Consider the following 19,286-nt stretch of genomic DNA (forward strand, 5'->3'; position numbering starts at 1 on the left):
GATCAGCTTCCAGAAGCCGCAAGCACAGAACAATGATCTGAATAAATAGAAGTACAAATATAAATATATGGCACGAAAATTCACAACAATACATATATCAGTCAGAAACACCGTCGTGCTTTTCAGGAAAGATTCCAAGTTTCCGAGTCAGCCCCACCCCACCCCACCCCCCCAGTCCATATTGACACAGTCTCATACAACACTCCTCCCACAGCAAAGCTTTAGGAACATAAATAAAAATAAAGATATTCAATATTAAATGTACAATTTGACATAGCAGCTTGGCGAATGGTAACTTGGCACTGCAGAATTTTCAACCAACTTACTCCGACTGGCAGTGAGTCACGAGGACACTACCATCAGAAATCTTCACACAGGGGAGGTATTTTCACATATCTGGTAACCTTAGAGAGAAAAATGCCCATTTTAGAGTCTTTTGAAGGTAGATGCTTCTTCTTTGAGAGAAACTGAAAACTGGAAACGTCAGCACTGAAACTTCTCAACTCCGACGCCACAGTAAAATCTGATATCGGTTCCTTTGACCACTGTTTCTATTGGGCGGGGTGGGCAGTGGGAGATGGGGGTGTAAATCTCACACCTTGACAACAGTTACCATAGCAACTAGACAGAGGTAGCCAAGGCAACAGTCACCATGGGACAAGTGTGGTCCGGTTTCAGTGGCCTCTGTCCATGCTAATGGCGCCGCAGACTTGACCTTCTGACCCTTCCATGCACACGCAGTGAAAAGGGTCACGAAAGGACAAGATCCACCCTCTTAGCTGTAGTGGTGTTCAGAAGAGGGCCGATGGGCACGTCAGACTATGCTTCCATTCAGCTTTCCAAAGTCACAGAACAGAGGAGGACCCAACAGAGATAATTATAATAATGCACCATTTGAAATCATTGTTTTTCTTTTTTGGAAATGTGAAATAGAAACTAAAATAAAAGTAGAGAAAAACAGAGTGAATAGGACTCTATTAGAGATCCAGCAACAAACAGGAAAAAAATAAAATTGTTCTGTACTGTATTGAGTTATATTGAACGTTCAGTCTTGTCTTCCTCTTTCGGCTTAGATGTGGTCAGTCGAGAACGCATTAATAAAGTAAGGTGTGTGAGTTAGTAATATCACCTCAGAATTTCTGAGAATTTCTGTATTTGCTGTCACTATAATCAACCTCCTCTGGTCCGCAGGTCGAGTAGAGGAGAACTGGGCAGAGCTGTAACTAAAGGGGGGTGTGGCAGGCAAAATAATCTGGCCATCCACAGCCAGAGGGAGAATGAAGCTGTGTATTCAGAGCTGGAGAGGGGTACTATGGTTGGATGGGGGCGTGTCATCAGGGTGGTGGTGGGATCTGGACACCCAGCAGCTCATACGCAAAGATGTTCCAAAAGATGGCAAAGAGGAGGAAGGTGATGAAGGAAAAGACAAGGACCCACCAGGAGCACTGCTTGTGGAGGGATTCCTCATAGCTGCGCAGGATCAGCAGGCCCATGCTGATGCCCACCACTGCCCCTGATAGGTGGGCCATGAAGCTTGGCTGAGGTCCGGATGATGGCAGCGGGGGTGAAAACCGAAGCCACACTGCCCGGCCTACCTCTGAACTCACTACAGAAGAAAGAGAGGGAGAGAGAAGAGGTAATGTCCAGGATGAAAGATGATTACACATAGAGAGATTTCTACAGTTTACAAACACTACTCAGTAGAGAACGTTTTAGACATACACTGTGAAAGGTAACAGCGTAGCTTAATATGGAACCTTTGACCCACACTGACCAGGACTCTAAAAGTGCTATTACCTTCTACACTCACTGTTCAATGTACAACAGATGGGCTATGTTATGAAATTGTACACCTACACACCAGAGGTATATAAATATAAACATAAGCATTCTTTCCTTGCCAATTAATCATAATACAGCACTGATATTTTTAGATGTGTGAAGCCCACTCCCAAAAATGCGTATCACTAAAAAAAAGAAAACTCCTGAAAGTGGACTATGATGCCTTTGGAAATAAACCCTTCAATTACAGACTGTAGCCCATCTGTTGATGTACAAATTACCAGCTATTTTCTACCTCTTTGATCAGGACTGCTGTTGATCAGATATTATTTGGGTAGTGGATCACTGTCAACACAGCAGTGATTCTGACATGTTGTTGGCATGGTAGTGTGTGTGGCACAGCATTGTTGTGTGTGTTTTTACAATGGTCCACCACCCAAAAATATCCAACCAAGAGCAAATGACTTCTAACTGCAATCTGCTAAATATTTAATGACACAGAAGCGTAATTTCAATCTTCACTGATCCAGGCTTGACCACTGCTTCTTCCTTGGGGTAAGAGAAACAGGGGAGTGGACCGTGCTGCAGCTCCCTTGGAGCAACTAGGGGGTTAAATGCCTCATTCAAGGGCACACGGTGTGACAGAGGAAGGGGACTTGCTGTGGCTATAAATGGCTGCAGTTACACTCACTACAAAATTACACAGTAAAAAAAAGCCCTTTGTGCACCCAAAATGACTGACTGGTGGAATGAGCAACAGGTGTGTGATTCTGTAAGCAGAAGACCTGCTCAATAATGACTTTAGTATACGAGAAATAACTTCAAAATATACTTCAAATTGTACTTGCTATCTACAGCTCTCCTATCAAGTTGCTGCTCACACACAATGTGAATGCAACCTAATGTAGCATGTACTACACATTGCTCTAAATTAACAGAGACTCAGAACAAAAGCCATCCAATGGCCTATGAAATTAAAATACATTATTATATGTTATCAATACATTCCAAAATATAAACAGAATACTTTTCTAAGTCATTTTTATGTGGGTGGCTACTGGACTATGTAGCAATATTTATCATTTTTGTGTCATTTATTTGCATCTCGTTCTGTGTTTAACAGCCTTTAGTTTGGCCACTTCAATGTCACTGCATGGCTGAGAACGATTTACCACCAAAATGGACAATGAAACAAGGAGGTGGTTTTAGTGAAGCAGCTGGTCAGTGTACATACTTACACTAAAATACAAGCAAAACATAAAACTGACTGTGGCAGTCATTGGACCCACAGGCACCGACAACGGCTGCGAGAGAGGGCGGTAGAATGATGACAGCCACTAGAGCCCATGTGTCAAATACAAGGCCGTGGGCCAGATCAGGCCAACTATGTGATTCTATCTGGCCCACAAAAGTAATTTAATTTTCTATTATTATTAGCCCGTTTCACAATGCACTGCACTACAGTTCCCAGCATGCACTGCAACACAATGTGCACTCTGAGTCTCCTCACCCAACAACAATCTCTCTTCTCTCAACAACGCTCACTTCTATACAATTCCACACTAGTCATATCACCAAACACACTAGCTACATTTCAACCAATATAAACACCTAATGTTAGCTAATTAGAAATTGAGCCCAAATATTAATGAACTTGCAGCAAAGAAAGGATGCCAGGTGTCTAGTTCAAGCAAACAGGTTGGTTTAAAAGACCAAACACCTGGGGATATTTAAATTTTGAATATTTCAAGTATTCATGTAATAATTCAAGGTCCACTACTAGTGCCTTTATTTTAATGCCGACGTTTTTGTGGATTTTAAAATTGCATATAAACAACGTCCAGTTCGGGTTATAGCACAACATTAATTAAAAATGAAATAAAACATTTTCTTGTCTGGCCCACGGATATGGCACCTTTAGTGATTGAGTCTTACACCCCTGCACTAGAGGCATGAAGGCAGCGCATGAGTCCCGAACTCTGCCTCCCGGGCCCCACCTCCTGTTCCTCAGTGTGGCCACTAGATTGCGATCCTGGCGGCCAAGCTGGGGAGCAGGGGTGGTGACAGGGAGGTGGAGCAATGAGCTATCATTCCCTTTCGGCTCAGAAGTGCCTTTAAAAAGAGCAGAGAGGGAACACAGAGAGAGAGGAGAGGGACAAGCAGCAGAAAAGACTGAGGAGCTGAAAAGCTTGGTTTTGAGAAAAGGACTGAAAAGTCTAGCTTTGAAGCCACTGAAAAGTGACCAGCTTTGGTTTCATTGTTTGTGCTTGGAGTGAAAATAAAGTTGAAATGGCTGCTGCAGACGTTTCTCCTGCCTTCAGCATCCTTCCTGAGCCCGAGGTAGCACAGGCCGTGCTACACTGAAATTTCACCAAATGTTTCAGAATGGAACACAATGAGTACCTGAATCGTGATTTTAGTCTGTGAGTACTCAAGTGCCCATCTATATTACAGACTGTTCTGGATTTGACACTTACTGCAGACCAGCGCGAGGATCATCCGCAGCAGTTTGTACGGACACTTCATCCCGGCCCAGTTCTGAAACACATGTGAACACACACACACAAAGGTTAGAGAAGACGGTGCATGTGAGTGTGTGTGCGAGAGTACGGGCCATTCATGATTAATGATGGTATAAAGCAAACATACTCACTGCATGTGGAGTAAAATAGAAAGCCCCCCACTAAACTCACCACACACACACAAACACACTCTTATGCACTGTATGGGTCTTAAGTGAAGTGGTCCACTCTACTGGGTCAAAACCGACCACAGTCTTTGCACGCAAACCACAATAACTACTGCATTTTTCATTTCTCTCAACACTGAGCACATGTTCACACACAAATATGCGCTAGAGCTTTAATCAGGCCAGAAATTGTGTTCCAAATACATCCCGGGAATTTTCTGTCTGAGCCTGACCTAACCAGACACACAGCATCGTGTTTTTAGTCCTGAAAACTGAACTTGACAAAGTTCTATCCAGACCTGACTCTATCTGACTCTCCTTCGCATCTATTTTTTCACGAGCGTGGGCTTTGTGGATGCTGGGGTGGGTTGTGAGAACCTGAACGTAAAATTTGAACCAGACCTGAGTCTGACACATAAGCAGTCAGGTCCCATCGGGTTCGGCCGAATGTTGCAAACAGCTTGATGCATTTCCCCTTCACGATTTTCTTGTTTTGGTACAATGTGTTTTGTCTGCTGAACTGGAGTCCTAAGCAGGTGGAGTCTGCTAATGCAAAAGCTTTAAAATCCCATAAAGTAACAAAAAAAACAAAAACAAAAAAAAAAACACTTTGTCTGAGGTCAGAGGTCAGGATTCCACCAAAGCGCCTTAAACCAATGTCGATTAAGAACACAAACAGTTCCATTTCTCTGAAAACCTGCCTGGCCAAAACCAAGTGCTGCGTTTGGCTGCGTATGTTGGACCTGGGGTTAATAAAGAAAAGGAATATTCTGAGGGGCATCCAATAATTTGACAGGAGAAAAGTGGACTATGTATTCAATCTGACCTCAAAACGAGTTACTGTGTAAGATAACGGTCCAAAACACACAAGGAGGGGCCTGCAAATCACCCGCAGTGGCCAGAGAGAGAGACTGACCCATAACTACAAGATGTGTCTAGTTGCAGTCATTGACGTTAAAGGTGAAATGATTGGTTAGCAAACAACCAGGGTTATTTTAAAATGACTTTTTCACCCAAGAGTGACACAACGAGTGACACACTCAATAATCCGAACATAATCGGATTTCTCCAGTTATCCGATTATTCAAATGGTCATGTAAACATCTTCCCCCGATCTAGAAATTCAATTAAGAAATCTGATAAAGAGAGCTGGATTTTAGCTCAGTAATCAGATTTCTCAGGGCATGTATACTCATACTCGGATTTCTTTCAGATTTCTCAGTCTGCACATGTGTGAGAACAGATGGTGGATGTCGCGAGATGGCAGCAAAACACTTCTGGAGAGGCGCTGAAACCAAACACGAAATAAAAGATTAAAATATTCTTCATCTTCTAAATTATGTATGTTCATATTTTCAGGTAAAGTTTGAGATGTTTTAAAAAAGCCACGGCATGAAGTTTGAGTTTTACGTCACCGTTACGTCACGTCTTCTTCTGTAAGTTTATTAGCTTGCTGCAAAGCATAAATCTGATTACTGCCTGACTCATGTTGACTCGGAGTTTCCCCATTTTCTGACTACTCAAGTGCATGTAAACGTGTTGATCGGATTACTGACAAAATCTGATTTTCTGCAGTTATCAAATTATTAAGTGCATGTAAACGCACTCACTGTTGGACTGTGAAAGGAACTGTGTGTTATCATATTCTGCACTCATCTGTTTAACATATCTGATTCAGTTCTGACTTTTCTCAGTTTCAATTAAGAATGTCTGATACATTTAATATACGACATTCACCAATAAAAATGTGACTAACGATGAAAAGCAAGTGGGGAAATACTTTGTCATGGGACTGTGTACATACCAGCAGAGTGTGTGTGCGTGTGTGTGTGGTATTCCTTTGGTCTCCAGGGAAACAGGTTGAAAGCGAACAAAAATACATCCATTATGGTTTCCCCTCTCTCTCTCTCTCTCTCTCTCTCTCTCTCTCTCTCTCTCTCTCTCTCTCATTTCTTCTTCATTCATTCAGAGACGTATGAGCCATGGTGGTGGTTAGTGTTGGTTACCATGACGACATTGGCGAGATGCGCAGAGCAGAGGGCATAGACTCCTCCAGACCCACCAACCACTGGAGCTCGCATATCAGTGATAGAGACCGTCAGAGAACCTGGAGAGAGATAGAATGAGAGAAGAATAAGAGACAGAGAGAGTGAGAGTAAGAAAGATATATAGAGAGAGAATGAGAAAGAGTAAGAGAGAGAGAAAGAAAAATAGAATAAGAAAGAAAGAGAGAGAGTGTGAGAAAGAAAGAGAGACAGAAAGAAGGATAAAGATAAAAAGAAAGAGAGAGGGAGGCAGAGGGAGAGAATGAGAATCAGAAAGCGAGAGAGCAAAACAGAGTGAGATTGTGTGTGTGCGTGTGTGTGTGTGTGTGTGTGTGCATGTGTGCGTGTGTGTGTGTGTGTGTGTGTGTGTGTTTGCTCTGGGTTTTCACTTCATCTGTGTCTCTCTCTCTCACACACACACATACACCAACACAGTTTTGGCAGCTCTTCTGGATGTCAGTAGCTGGAGAGGGCGTCCCTGTGGTTGACCAATTAGACGAACACAATAAAGCCAATTAATGGTTTCTATGGCAACAAAGATCGTGAACATTGTCACGTCAACAACGAGGGTTCAGCTCAGAGTGTGTTTACAGATCAAAACAACAGCTACAGGAAAAACAGCTTCATCATAATTGCTCTGGACAAACAGAATCTCACTCAGAGACCACCTACTGCCCCCACTGCAGTGTACAGCGATTACAGAAAACGTTCTGAAATGCTATGTCCACACACACACACACACACACACACACACACACACACACACACACTCTGCAGTCTTAATCATCTGTGTGTTCAATATGTACTCAGACACAAACACAGTAAATACTTCAACGCTATTCAGCTCTGATAATTACAGTATTGACAGTGTGTGTGTGTGTGTGTGACAGTTTATCTATAACACCCACGTTGTGCTGCGTACGCCTGTTGTGTATGCAGAGATCAGCACTCTTACTCTATTTTTTCATACTGCCAATCTCTCAAGCTTTCTCTCTCTTTTTCTCTCTCTATCTTCTTACCTCTCTCTGACTCTGTCTCCTTCCTTCTCTCCCTCATGGTCTGTCTTTCTCTCTTTATCTCTCTCACAACCTCTTTTTTACATTCTTTACCTCTCTCCTTCTTTTATTCAATTTGTCTCTCTCTCTCTTCATCTTTCCTTCTCTCCTTTGCTCTCCCCTCTCTCTCTCCTTCTTGTTCTTTCTTTCTTTCTTTTTCTTACTCTCTTGCTCGCTTTTTCTCTACCTCTGTCTCTGTCTCTCTCTCATACTCATCTCTCTACCACTCTCTTACCGTCTGTCTCTCTCATATCTTTCTCTCTGCCTCTATCTCCCTCTTGATCTCTCTCACCCTCACTCCCTCTCTATCATTCTCTTTATCTCTCTCTCTCCCTCTCTGATACCTTTCTATGTCTCTCTATCAGTCCTCCCCTCATCATTCTCAGCTGAGTTCAGGGTTTAGAGGACAGATGGAGGGTGTAAATATATGTATTGTAAATGTGTGTGTGTGTGTGTGTGTGTATGTGAGCAGAATGAGATGACCTTGTCTGAGGTTTGATTATGGAAATCCACTGTTCTGCTCTCTGCTCACGACACACACACACACACACAGCACTTTCCCCTCTCCACCTCTCTTACACGGACATCAGCTCACAGGGGTCTTTACAAATCTGCATGGGTGGGTAAATGTGCGTGTATGTGTGACTGCAGAGATTATTGATTTCCTGGTGATCTATGGGGCAGAAATATGATGAGATTTCACAGGTTAATTTAGTTGCACGCACGCACGCACGCGCGCACGCGCGGCAGTCGTGGCCTGGAGGTTAGGGAACCAGCCTTGTGACTAGAAGGTTGCCGGTACGATTCCCTCAGCTGACAGTACGTGACTGAAGTGCCCTTGAGCAAGGCACCTAACCCCCAACTGCTCCCCAGGCGCCGTGCATAGGGATGCCCACCGCTCCAGGCAAGTGTGCTTCCTAGTGTGTGTGCGTTCACTAGTGTGTATGTGGTGTTTCACTGCACGGATGGGTTAAATGTGGAGGTCTAATTCCGATGTGTTCAGACACAGTTGGCTAAAAAGGTTCAATTCATTACATACACATACCACACAGTGCACTGGAGATAACAAAACCTCACCTTTGAAATGGTGACTTTACAGGAGAAGAAAAATGTTCTTAATCTGAATGTATGTTAATGTAAAAACAATAACTTTGTTGTGAAATTAAATATATGTTAGTGTAAAGATGTTAACTCTGTTAATGTGAAATAACCTTTAGTGTACATAAATGTACAGACATTAATGTGAAGTAACCTTTAATATATATTAAAGGCATTAACTTTACTGTGGAGTTTCCTTTAATGTTTGTTAATGTAAAGACATAACTTTGGGTGATGTTACCTCTAATGTGCACTAATGTAAAGATGTAAACTTTAAGGTGATGTTACCTCTAATGTACGCTAATGTAAAGATGTAAACTTTCATGTGAAGTTAACTTTAAGGTTTGTTAGAGCTACACTATGATTTACACTACAAAGATTTGGGGATTTGGAGACCTCTCTGGTGGAAATGTGTACTTGTGTATTTGCATGCAACATGCGGAACAACATTTTGTGATATTAGTCGTGCTACAAACCCCTTCCCTGAATGAATTACCAGTTCAACGAATACCCTAAGAATATTTAAAGAGAACTTGTTGAAGGACGTGTCTTGGATGCAAGTGAATGATCTATTATTGATAAAGTTGATTTGAAATTTGAGGTTTACTTTAAAAAATGTATTCCATTACTGATTACTGATTATCTGTTAAAAAATTAAATTGTAACCTAATCCAAAGGATTACTACATTATAGTGACATAAATTGTTCACTTTTCGTTACTTTTGGATTACTTATGTTTAATAAACAACGTATAATTAAATAAAGAAAAGAAAAAAAATATTTTACCAAGACTTTTTAACTAGAATTTAACTTAACACATGACAAACACAAAACTGTACTGTTTTATAAAGCAAAATGATGGAGAATAGGAGACTCAGATATTGATCTCACAGAAACGGTCACTGATCTCACATTTAGCAAAATGTTAAAATCTAAGTGGAGCAATATATGTACATATTTAAAACATAAAGGTGACAATTTTTTGGGCTCTGAATTTTTATGATGTTTTACGATATCACAGTAGGTTACATGAGAGCTATGCAGCACCATGATGGCAGCATGCTGGACACATGTTGCATATTTTTTTCTAACTGAGACAAAACAAAGGCAAGACTACGCACACATTAACAAGAGCACAGGTTAACATAAAACCCAACAACCAGTGCAACATTTCCCTATAAAGCATGCCTCTGCTCTTGACTAGGAAAACATTTACCCCCAAGAAGATGACATAAATTAAAATTAGACATCTTAAATGTACATAATAAAGACAGGAAGAAGCAGCAAGCTTAAAAACTCAAACCGTGAAGCATCATCTTAAGCTAATGTATACTGCCATGGCAGGTGTGGAAAAGTTATTTCTTTTATTTACATCTTACCTCTGATGCCTTTTCACACGGAAATACACAGTTTGCAGATCAGTACCAACAATGATGATGCAACTTTTTCTTTAACATGGGTGGCACATTATATCGGCTTTGGAAATTATATTTGGAAACTGGAACTTACCCGCTACGACTCCTGCCATGTACAGAAGGCTGATTCTCAGGATTCCATGCACCATCTCCAGAGGAACCCCAATCATCAACTGGAGAAGCGCGTTAAAACCCAACTGCTCCAGGCTGCACACACACACACAGGGTTTGGATGTAACAGAATACAGGTATTAGGAATATATATTCAGAATGCAGAAATTACATATCTGTATTCAGTCCAATCCTAAAGAGCAACTCAACAGACTGAAGATACTGCTGAAGCCTGAGTAGACTTATAAATCAATGTGACAAGCTATCCATCTCAGCATTACTGAGCTCTTTTGAATGCTTATTAAACTAACAGCCCCCTCAGTCATGGATATGTTAGCGAGTGATAAGCTTAGTATCGCTGTTGTACTGAACTCCTGTTCGGGGGTTATGAGAGGAGTAGTGGACTGAGACAGAGAAAACGTTGAGAATTTTGAAATTTAATTAAAATAAGTGCATTTTTCATGAAATATTAAAAGAAGAATTACTTGAAGAAAACTGCCAACCAGTAAGGAACAGTATGAATTCAATAAAAATTACTGCAGTTTTTCCCACGGCTTTATCAATATGTCTTCTACAAGTATTCTATCCATGTTGCTTTTTAATGTAATGTAATGCAATACGTTATTGAATGCACTTAGGTTAGTGTATTCAGTATTCAGCCGTCATTACTTTAGAGGTATTGTGCCCAACTCTGCATATACACACACACAACACACATATTCCGGTCAGTAAAAGGCCACTGAGCTCTGTAGGGCATACTAAGATTCAGGCTAAAAATTAGTTCTGTTCTAAAACGGCATACGGTCTCTGTGGACTACGCAGAAAAGGCCAAGAAGTTCGTAAGTTATATGGGCCAGGGCATGGGCATGTGTGTGTGTGTGTGTGCACATGTGTAAGCATGTGCCTTGTGAGTATGTACATCTTTGTCAGCGTAAGAGTGTGCTTGTGAGTGTTAGCTTGTGCATGTGTGTGTGAGGCACACTAGTAGTCAGATTGAGGTCAGCGTATTCCCTCTCGATCTGCCGGAGGATCTCTCTGATGCCATCTCTACAGTTTACACATCAAGCCTCATGCCCAGATAACTCAACTGAAGCCATCTTATTTTGAACATATTATGAGAAGAACCAATTCACTGCAAAGGACAATCATGCTTGGAACACCTCAAGGTAAAAAAGGAAGAAAACAGCCAGCAACAAGACGGATAGATACAATCAGAGAAAGCATGAACCATTAAAAAGTCTAAAGACCCAAATAGAAGACAGGATATTCCGGAGAAACACTGTCCATTTGGGTGCCAGGAGCTGGGACTGACTTGATGGCACTTATTAAGAACCATTTTAATAGAAATAAGAGTTTTCACAATTAAACGACGATTGTTATGTGATTATGTGATTAAAACGTACATTCTCTGAGAATTTGCTTGGTAATTAGTTTGCATTTTGCATGATAAAACAGGGTGCCCACATGTCATAATAAAGCCGCATTAAGCAGTCTGAAGATTCTGCACTTGGGGGCGCTCAAGACACTTTTGTAAAAATCACTGAAAAATGGAAATGTGCAGGACCTCACAAATGCACTCGCATTTGTAGTTCAAACTACATGTCTATGGAGTAAACTGAAATGTTTGATTTTACAAGTTGAGTGTACATGAAGTAAAAGTGTACACAAAGTTAAAGATTTGTTTAAACTAAGTCTAGGATGAACAGCTTGGCAGGCAGCTAACAGACTACTCCAATAATTAGTGCTGAGAAACTTACTTTGAAAGCATAGCTTTGCAAGCTACCAATTACCTCACACTGGAAGAAGTTGAAACTACAGCAAAGCTATCCTAGGGAGAAATCTAGCTTGGTTAACTACAGTTACTCAGAAAAAGTAGTTCAAACTACTTTACTAAAAATAATTAAATTGACAATATCAATTCAAGTAATACGAAATTATAACAACATATTATAACACAAGAAATTACATGCCAGCAAAAAATGCCACTTAAACTGAGTTTATTGCAAAAAGTGCTTATAACAACTTTCACATTGGGCATATCCAAACAATGCGCCCTTGTTTATTTGACAAATGAGCAGTCTCTCCAAAGTTCTTATCCAACCAGCGGTTCCGTCTGCCAACACTGAAAAGCCGCTCACATGCAGCACTGGCACGGAAACTGGTGTTGAATGAAGTTTCTGCAGTCAGGATGAAGGAAAAACAGGACGGGGCTGGTCAAAGGTGGTTCAATTACTGTAGATAAGCTATGGTAAAATGAAAATAAAAAACCTTCCTTTCCTTTTATGACTCAAAATTGTAGTCACAGAGGTTAACTACACAAAAAATGACAAAAACGTAATTTAACTACTTAAATCACTATGCAAATATGAATGTAGCTGAACTACCAGCAAACTACTGCAAAATGTAGTTAAACTACTAGTTTAATTACATCTAGTTCACTACTCCCCAACATCGCCATAATATTCAGAGCTATTTCATAACATTGAAAGTGCTAGCGGAAATGACCATAATCACAGCGAAGGTACTAAAGCTACATATAAAGATTTCTGCATTAAACACTGCCATAATAATAGGCACTGAGATGTTCACAAAATGACTGGTTCAAAGCAGCAACTAATGCACAGAGAGTTGTGGCATAACAGCCTCATCAGTTCATTAACCATGAAGAAGGAAAATGCCACAAATTCACTTCTTATAAACAAGAAATTTAAGTTCCATATTTTTTCCATTTCTTTATCCTAATTAAACTGTCATCACCATCACTTCCTCCTTTACCCAATTTAGTTTTTTCAGCTCTGACAGTAATTTCCTGCCACAAAGTAAAGAACGATTTGTGAATGAAAACACACTGCAACAGCATCATTCCTGACACCTCGCTACGATGAGGAGCCAAGTTCCTTTTCTGTTCAAACACATGCAGCCATCAAAGCTTCCAGTGAACCACAGGAGCTAGTGTAAGAGCAGTGCTGGTTAGAAAGCGGATGCCCAACAAAGCAGCCAGCTCTGTCAGAATGGCATCCCAACGCGCTCGCGGCCTGACAGCGTTGTCAGTGCACGCAGACGTCTTTAACCTCGTGCCGCCTCTGTCTGCTGTTGCTGCTGCCAACAAAATCCTCCACTCTGTCGAGGAGGCTCTGGCCCAGCGGAGCTGACTTATGTGGCTGTGGCATGCTCGCACAGACTAGCGATGATGCCTCATATCAAAAGCACTGGGCTTTATTCCACTGAACCCCCTGCTGTTTTGCAGGAACAGATCTGTGGATGATGCCACCTCTCTCTCTTCTCTATCTCTCTCTCGCATACTTCGCACCACACTTGAACATATGGACAAGCAGAACACTTGCAGTATGTCTGGGTTCTTTTGCTTCAGCACAGTCATTCTCGCTAACATGGCCTTGGCTAGGGCCAGGCGCTAAGCTTGTGCTTCTGCAAATGGATACTAAGTGTTCTAGCTGTTTTAACCCAAAACATTTCATCAATTTGTAAAGCAGTGGTGAGGAACTCTTGTCCTGCTCAAACTCATCTGTTTCAACTCATCACTTAATCATCAGATTTAGTAGGTGTGTTAGAGCAGCCTAACTGTGCTCAGTTCCCTATCCTTGTTGGAGGGGAATCCCCATCAGTAGAACATTTTGTGTAACATTTAATCTCAAACATCTCTTAACCTAATCCAAATGGAGAATCTAAATAAGTTCACAAGTCCTAATTAAACCATCTCTTAATGCAATCTAAACATGCTAAGTAAACCATCTCTTAACTCAGTTCATAAGTCCTAATTAAACTGTCTCTTAACTTAATCTAAACTTGCTAACTAAACTATCTCTTAACCAAATCCCAAAAGAGCTAGGGCTCCCACTCTTTTTAGGAAATATTTCTCAGGACAAAAAAATAAAATATGCTAAAATATATGAAAAAGAATATGTTAAAATATGCAACATTGGCAGCATAAAAGCACCGCTATACTTCACCAATATTTCACCAATATTTCCAGGTGCTTTCCATGACTGGAAAACTAGTCTATAAATTTCCAGGTTTTTAGGATGTGTGGGAACCCTGAGTGCTAACTAAACCATCTCTAAACACAATACAAAAGCTCTAGATAAACCTTCTCCTAACACAGTTCTCAAAAGTGCCACTAAACCTTCTCAGGGCTAACTAACCCATCTCTTATCCCAATCCAAAAAGTGCTATCTAAAGCAGTTCTTAACCCAAACCTAAAGTGCAAACTAAGCCATCTCAGATTCTTTTAACTCAATTCAAAAGTGCTAAACAACCATCTCTTAAACCACACGTCAAGCTCCAGTCCTCACAGGCCAAAACACTGCAGACTTCAGCACACTGCCTTATTAAACACACCTGATTCAGCTTATCAGGTAATTACCAAGGCATTCGTGAACTGAATTCAGAGCGTTAGATGTGAGTAAGTGCTAATATCTGCAGCACTTTGGCCCGGAAAAACTGTCTTAACCCAATACCAAAAGTCCAAATAAACCATCTCTTAACCCAGTTCAAGTGCTAAATAACCATCTCTACATTTAACCAAAACATCCTAGCTAAACTTTTTTTCATAACCCAATCCAGAAGTGCTAGCTAAACCTCATAACCCAATCTAAAAGGTGCTGACTAAGTCATCTCTTAACCCAATCCAAAAATGCAAATGAAATCATCTCTTAACTCAGTCGCAAAAGTGGCAACTAAATCTTCTTTTAAATTCATCTCAGAAGCGCTAACGAACCCATCTGTCCCAAAAGTGATAGCTAAACCATTTCTTACTCAGTTCCACAAGTTGTAACTAAATCATCTTGTAACCTAGCTCACATCATACATCATATCTTCTACAACTGGAGACACTCTTTTTTCAAAGGTGCACTGCCAGAACCCAATTGAAGCACAGGTTAATAGAATCCGCAGGCTTCGTTCCTTCTCATTTAATCTTTTCCTGATTTAATCTCAATACTAATCATAGCCAGTCCACTGTTACAGGTCTCTCCCATTTCAATGGATTACCTGCTTGGGAGGGGAATTGCTAAAACATGCTTTTCTACCGAGCACACAAAGCCAGCCCTGCAAGCTTTTAAAGCACTCGAGACCATGAAGCAGCACCTCTCATTCAGGAAGAAAACCTAACTACATAGCCTAGGAGATGTCCTCAAATGCCCTAACCCTGCTCGATTTCTCCTCTAATCAACGACAGCACAGCCGGCAGCACTCTCATGAACCCCTGGTGAAGGATGGCATCGTCAGTGGTAAAGCAACTTTGCACTTGTAAAAACTGGCAGTTCAATTTTTCTAATATTTTATGTATTTTAAACTTGTGACCTTGTCTAGATGAATATGAGGGAACTCAACAGTGTTCAGCTCGAGCAGCTCATTCCACAGTTTCCACATTCTTTAGGTCATATTTTTATTGCACTCCAGACTTCAGAGAACCCTGGGATGTCATTCTGAATGCAATTTTTTTGCATTTTTCCTTTCAGATGGCTATATGCAGGGCTCCATGACTCCATTATGATCCCTGAAAGATTGCTCTTTTTATAACTGCTAACATCTCACTGCAAAGCAAAGCACCAGCATCAGCAAATCTGACAAACACACTATAGAGATTGGGCTAATGAACATCGACAAAGAAATCACATAAAGAACGGAAGTATCACAACTACTACAGTGAAACCCCAGAATGTTCTGGTCCTAGCTGTTAAACAGAACAGTTCTTTATTGATCTGACTGATCTCATCAGATCAGTAAAGAAGGAGTTAAAGGGGAATTCTGGCTCAAATGAAAAACTTTACCATTGCTTCAACAGATGTAAACATGCCTACATGGCTCCTACAGTGGTGTCACAACAGTCTTCACAGCAAGATTTTCTGATTTAAAGACTAGGAAAACCAACTTCTGATAATGTATCTTGAAGGTGAGAGGAACTACAAGCGCTTTGGGGTGAATACGTGAGGACGGTTTGTGTATTATGCATGCTGGGTATTGTAGTAAAAAAGAACAATGATGGATGAAAACATAAAAAGGATTAAAGACTGTGAATTCTGTCAAGCTGATGTAGTTGAGGGATGCAGTGCTGTGCTGCAGAATAGTACATAGCATGGCAAATAACTTATTACATGCTAGTTTTAGGCAAGAATGCCCCTTTAAACACTACTTAATGTTGGTACAGAAACACCACAAATTTAAATAGCCAGGTCATATGGAGAGGACCTAATCTGATGTCTATCTCAACTGCTGATCTACTATCAGACCCACTTCTAAACTTGACCTACTTGTATCACATCTATTCGCTTGGTCTTTTCACCCTTGGCCTGATCATTAAGGCTTTAGTCCCACAATTTTGAAAAGCTTCTTTTTTTGATAGTCTTTGTTTCACAAGGCGCTACAGCAATATATTGACTTATATTGAGTTGGATCAGAAGGGGGTACTGCAGAATCAACACACTAGGCGCCAGACTCAAAATGTGTCTAATCCCAGCATGCGCAGTTCGATAATACTGACACTGCTCCACACATTTGAATCAAAAGTTCAGTGAAGAAATGAGATAAAGTTGGAGATGTTATTATGAGTACCTCCAAAGTTTAGGCCAAAATCTGTGAGTGCAAATGGAGAGTGATGAGTTGTTGTGCTGCATATTGTGATTAGTTGTATGCAAAATTTGACCACTCCTTTTCGAATTATATGTTTTTTTCATTATTTAAGTAAAAATATGTTAACATATCCTTTACAGGAAACAAAATTAAATATTTCTCTGCAAGTTGTAGTGCACAATTTGTATTTATTTACATAAAATCTATAATGTGTATTTGGACAATGTTTTATGTTTTATTTTTTCCCAATATGTTAAATTCAGCAAATAAACAGTAATTGTGCATTAAAATGTGCAGAAGTGTGTTCTGTGTACACATGTTAACTTCTTCTCACTTAGAAAATCAACAAAACATGAGATTTTACCAAGAGTGCCCAAACTTTTGCATGATTATATATTGCTACACTGTGATTCCAGAACACCTAGCAGTAGCCTACATTAAAACACCATAGTGAACCTTTCCATTTGATGTAATTAGAGACTAGCCTGCAGTACAAATTATTTCACGATTATTATATATTATAATTATTACAACCTGACTAAAATTATTAGTTTGCTGGATTGTGCTGAAGTGAGCTCTCTCATTCGTCAGGCCTTCAGGAGCTGAACTGAAGGCCTTACACATTTAAGTAACTACCAAAATAACCAGGTTTCAGTTAGTTGTTAAAAATTGCTGACAGTGGTGGCAGCTCTATGTCAAAAGACCAAAAGAGTCGTCGTAAAACTGTTACTAGGTAAAATATATTTTAAGATTCGGAAACCAAAGTCTAAAATGTCTGACTGCAGTGTTTAGGCACGGGGTGAGGTTCTGTGTATTTTTATAGATCTCAGTGATTTGCAATGTCCTTTTTAAAGTACTCTGACACGTTAGTGCAATGTTAATGAAGAACTGGATGAGCAGGGTGGGAGAAGTTTTGGGCATGCACTTATGGAAAAGATTTGGGTGACTATTGACTTCTGTTGTTTGTTATCAATGTTAGCTTCACAGATCCAGTGCTGAAATAAAGAAGCAAAATTTAGACATCATACATTTCTTGGCTCATCAACTACATCTGCCACAAGTGAAAATTTAAGTAAAAAAAGTAGATTTTTCTCCAAACCATTACTTTAATTTAGAACGGCAAAAATATTTGTGTGCACCAGCGTTGGCTTAGTGCTAACATACTATGAGAAATCCTATAGGGGCATTAGTAGAAATGAGCATTATTGAGTTTTGACATATTTGGCCAGAACTGAAGGCCAAGCTTGAACAGTCACAGTTTGCCACTGGATTTATTGTGTAACACTTCATTGCTTTTTTAGTTTGTGTGCATGTGTGAGCTCTACTTACCCAACATGCATAAACATGTAGCTGAAGAATCTCCAGACTTGGGCTCGATGACCTGGGTGATACACCAGCGGGCTCTTCATGAAGTCTGGCTGATACGTCTGCAGAACCCACTTATTGAGCCTCACTCCATAACACATAAACACCACGATCTGACACACACACACACACACACACACACACACACACATGAAATTATTCATCAAACACAGACAAACACCAGTACTTTTCAAGATGAGGAGGAAGAAGCCATAAAGTTGGACATGCTGGTGAGTGCATGTGTGTGTGTGCACCTGCACGATGGTGATGATGGCCATGAAGACTGGCGGTGGGCAGAGCCTGTTCTGATGGAAGTACCAGCGTCTGTCTGTCTCACAGGGCAGAATTTCGTACGCCACGTAACGCACAAAGCGTTTGTACACGCCCAGGCCTGTTTCGTCCAATAGGATCTCTCGCTGCAGCGTGCGACGCCCATTGGCAATGGCGCGGCGAAAACTGCTGGAGCGCTTGCTGCTTAGCTGAGAGAGAGAGAGAGACAGAGAGAGAGGGAGAGGGAGAGGGAGAAAGAGAGGGTAAGAAAGAGAAGGAGAAGGGGACCTGTTGACTTCACTGTAATATTGGTGGAGTAATCGATTCTGACTCCTTTTAGATCAAAGGTCCCTGTTTTGTAGGCAAAGAATAGATGTCTGTCTTTCTCACACACACAGAGTTTGTTCTAAATCTGGTGGAGATTATTTTTGCCCAGTTCTCGATGGAACAATGATTCCCCAGTAAAACAGAGCAGTGTATGTTGGGAGTTGAAGTTCATGGGACTCTTTTTGTAGTCTACTTACTGTATTTGCCTAGGTTTCCCCAAGTAACTGCCAGTTCCACGCACTAGTTAGGTCTCCCCCTACGAAGCTGGGAAAGTAAAGGCTACCACCATATAGCTTCAAACTGTCGCTAACATAGTGTCATCTGCAGGGTCAGTGCACTCTAGATAAAACATAATTCCACCTCCAGCAGATCTGCAACACCATGACCAATAGCAACAACACATAAAAGCCAATGTTCCATCCATGCGCACAAATTAAACAGGAAACGACACAATAAATGGGCAATAACCTGGTTCCAAATGAAGTACTTCATAACAGAGCTGTCAGCCAGATAAACCCTCTCACTGTTCACCAGAACTCAC

General features: G+C 40.8%; 1 protein-coding gene across 1 annotated transcript in view; it reads right to left on the reverse strand.

Annotated features, from left to right (window-relative positions):
* Positions 1–169: 169 nt before the first annotated feature.
* Positions 170–19,286, reverse strand: part of rhbdl1 (rhomboid, veinlet-like 1 (Drosophila)) — a 40,013-nt gene continuing 20,896 nt past the window's right edge. The window contains exons 3-8 of the mRNA XM_036591109.1: positions 18,403–18,627; positions 18,113–18,261; positions 10,179–10,291; positions 6,478–6,578; positions 4,260–4,320; positions 170–1,606 (exon numbers count right to left, since the gene is read on the reverse strand). Of these exons, the coding sequence (XP_036447002.1) occupies positions 1,335–1,606; positions 4,260–4,320; positions 6,478–6,578; positions 10,179–10,291; positions 18,113–18,261; positions 18,403–18,627 (921 nt within the window). The 3' untranslated portion in view covers positions 170–1,334. The remainder of the gene's footprint in view (positions 1,607–4,259; positions 4,321–6,477; positions 6,579–10,178; positions 10,292–18,112; positions 18,262–18,402; positions 18,628–19,286) is intronic.

This window comes from Colossoma macropomum, unplaced genomic scaffold, assembly GCF_904425465.1.
Source record: "Colossoma macropomum unplaced genomic scaffold, Colossoma_macropomum, whole genome shotgun sequence".
Classification (NCBI taxonomy): Eukaryota; Metazoa; Chordata; class Actinopteri; order Characiformes; family Serrasalmidae; genus Colossoma; species Colossoma macropomum.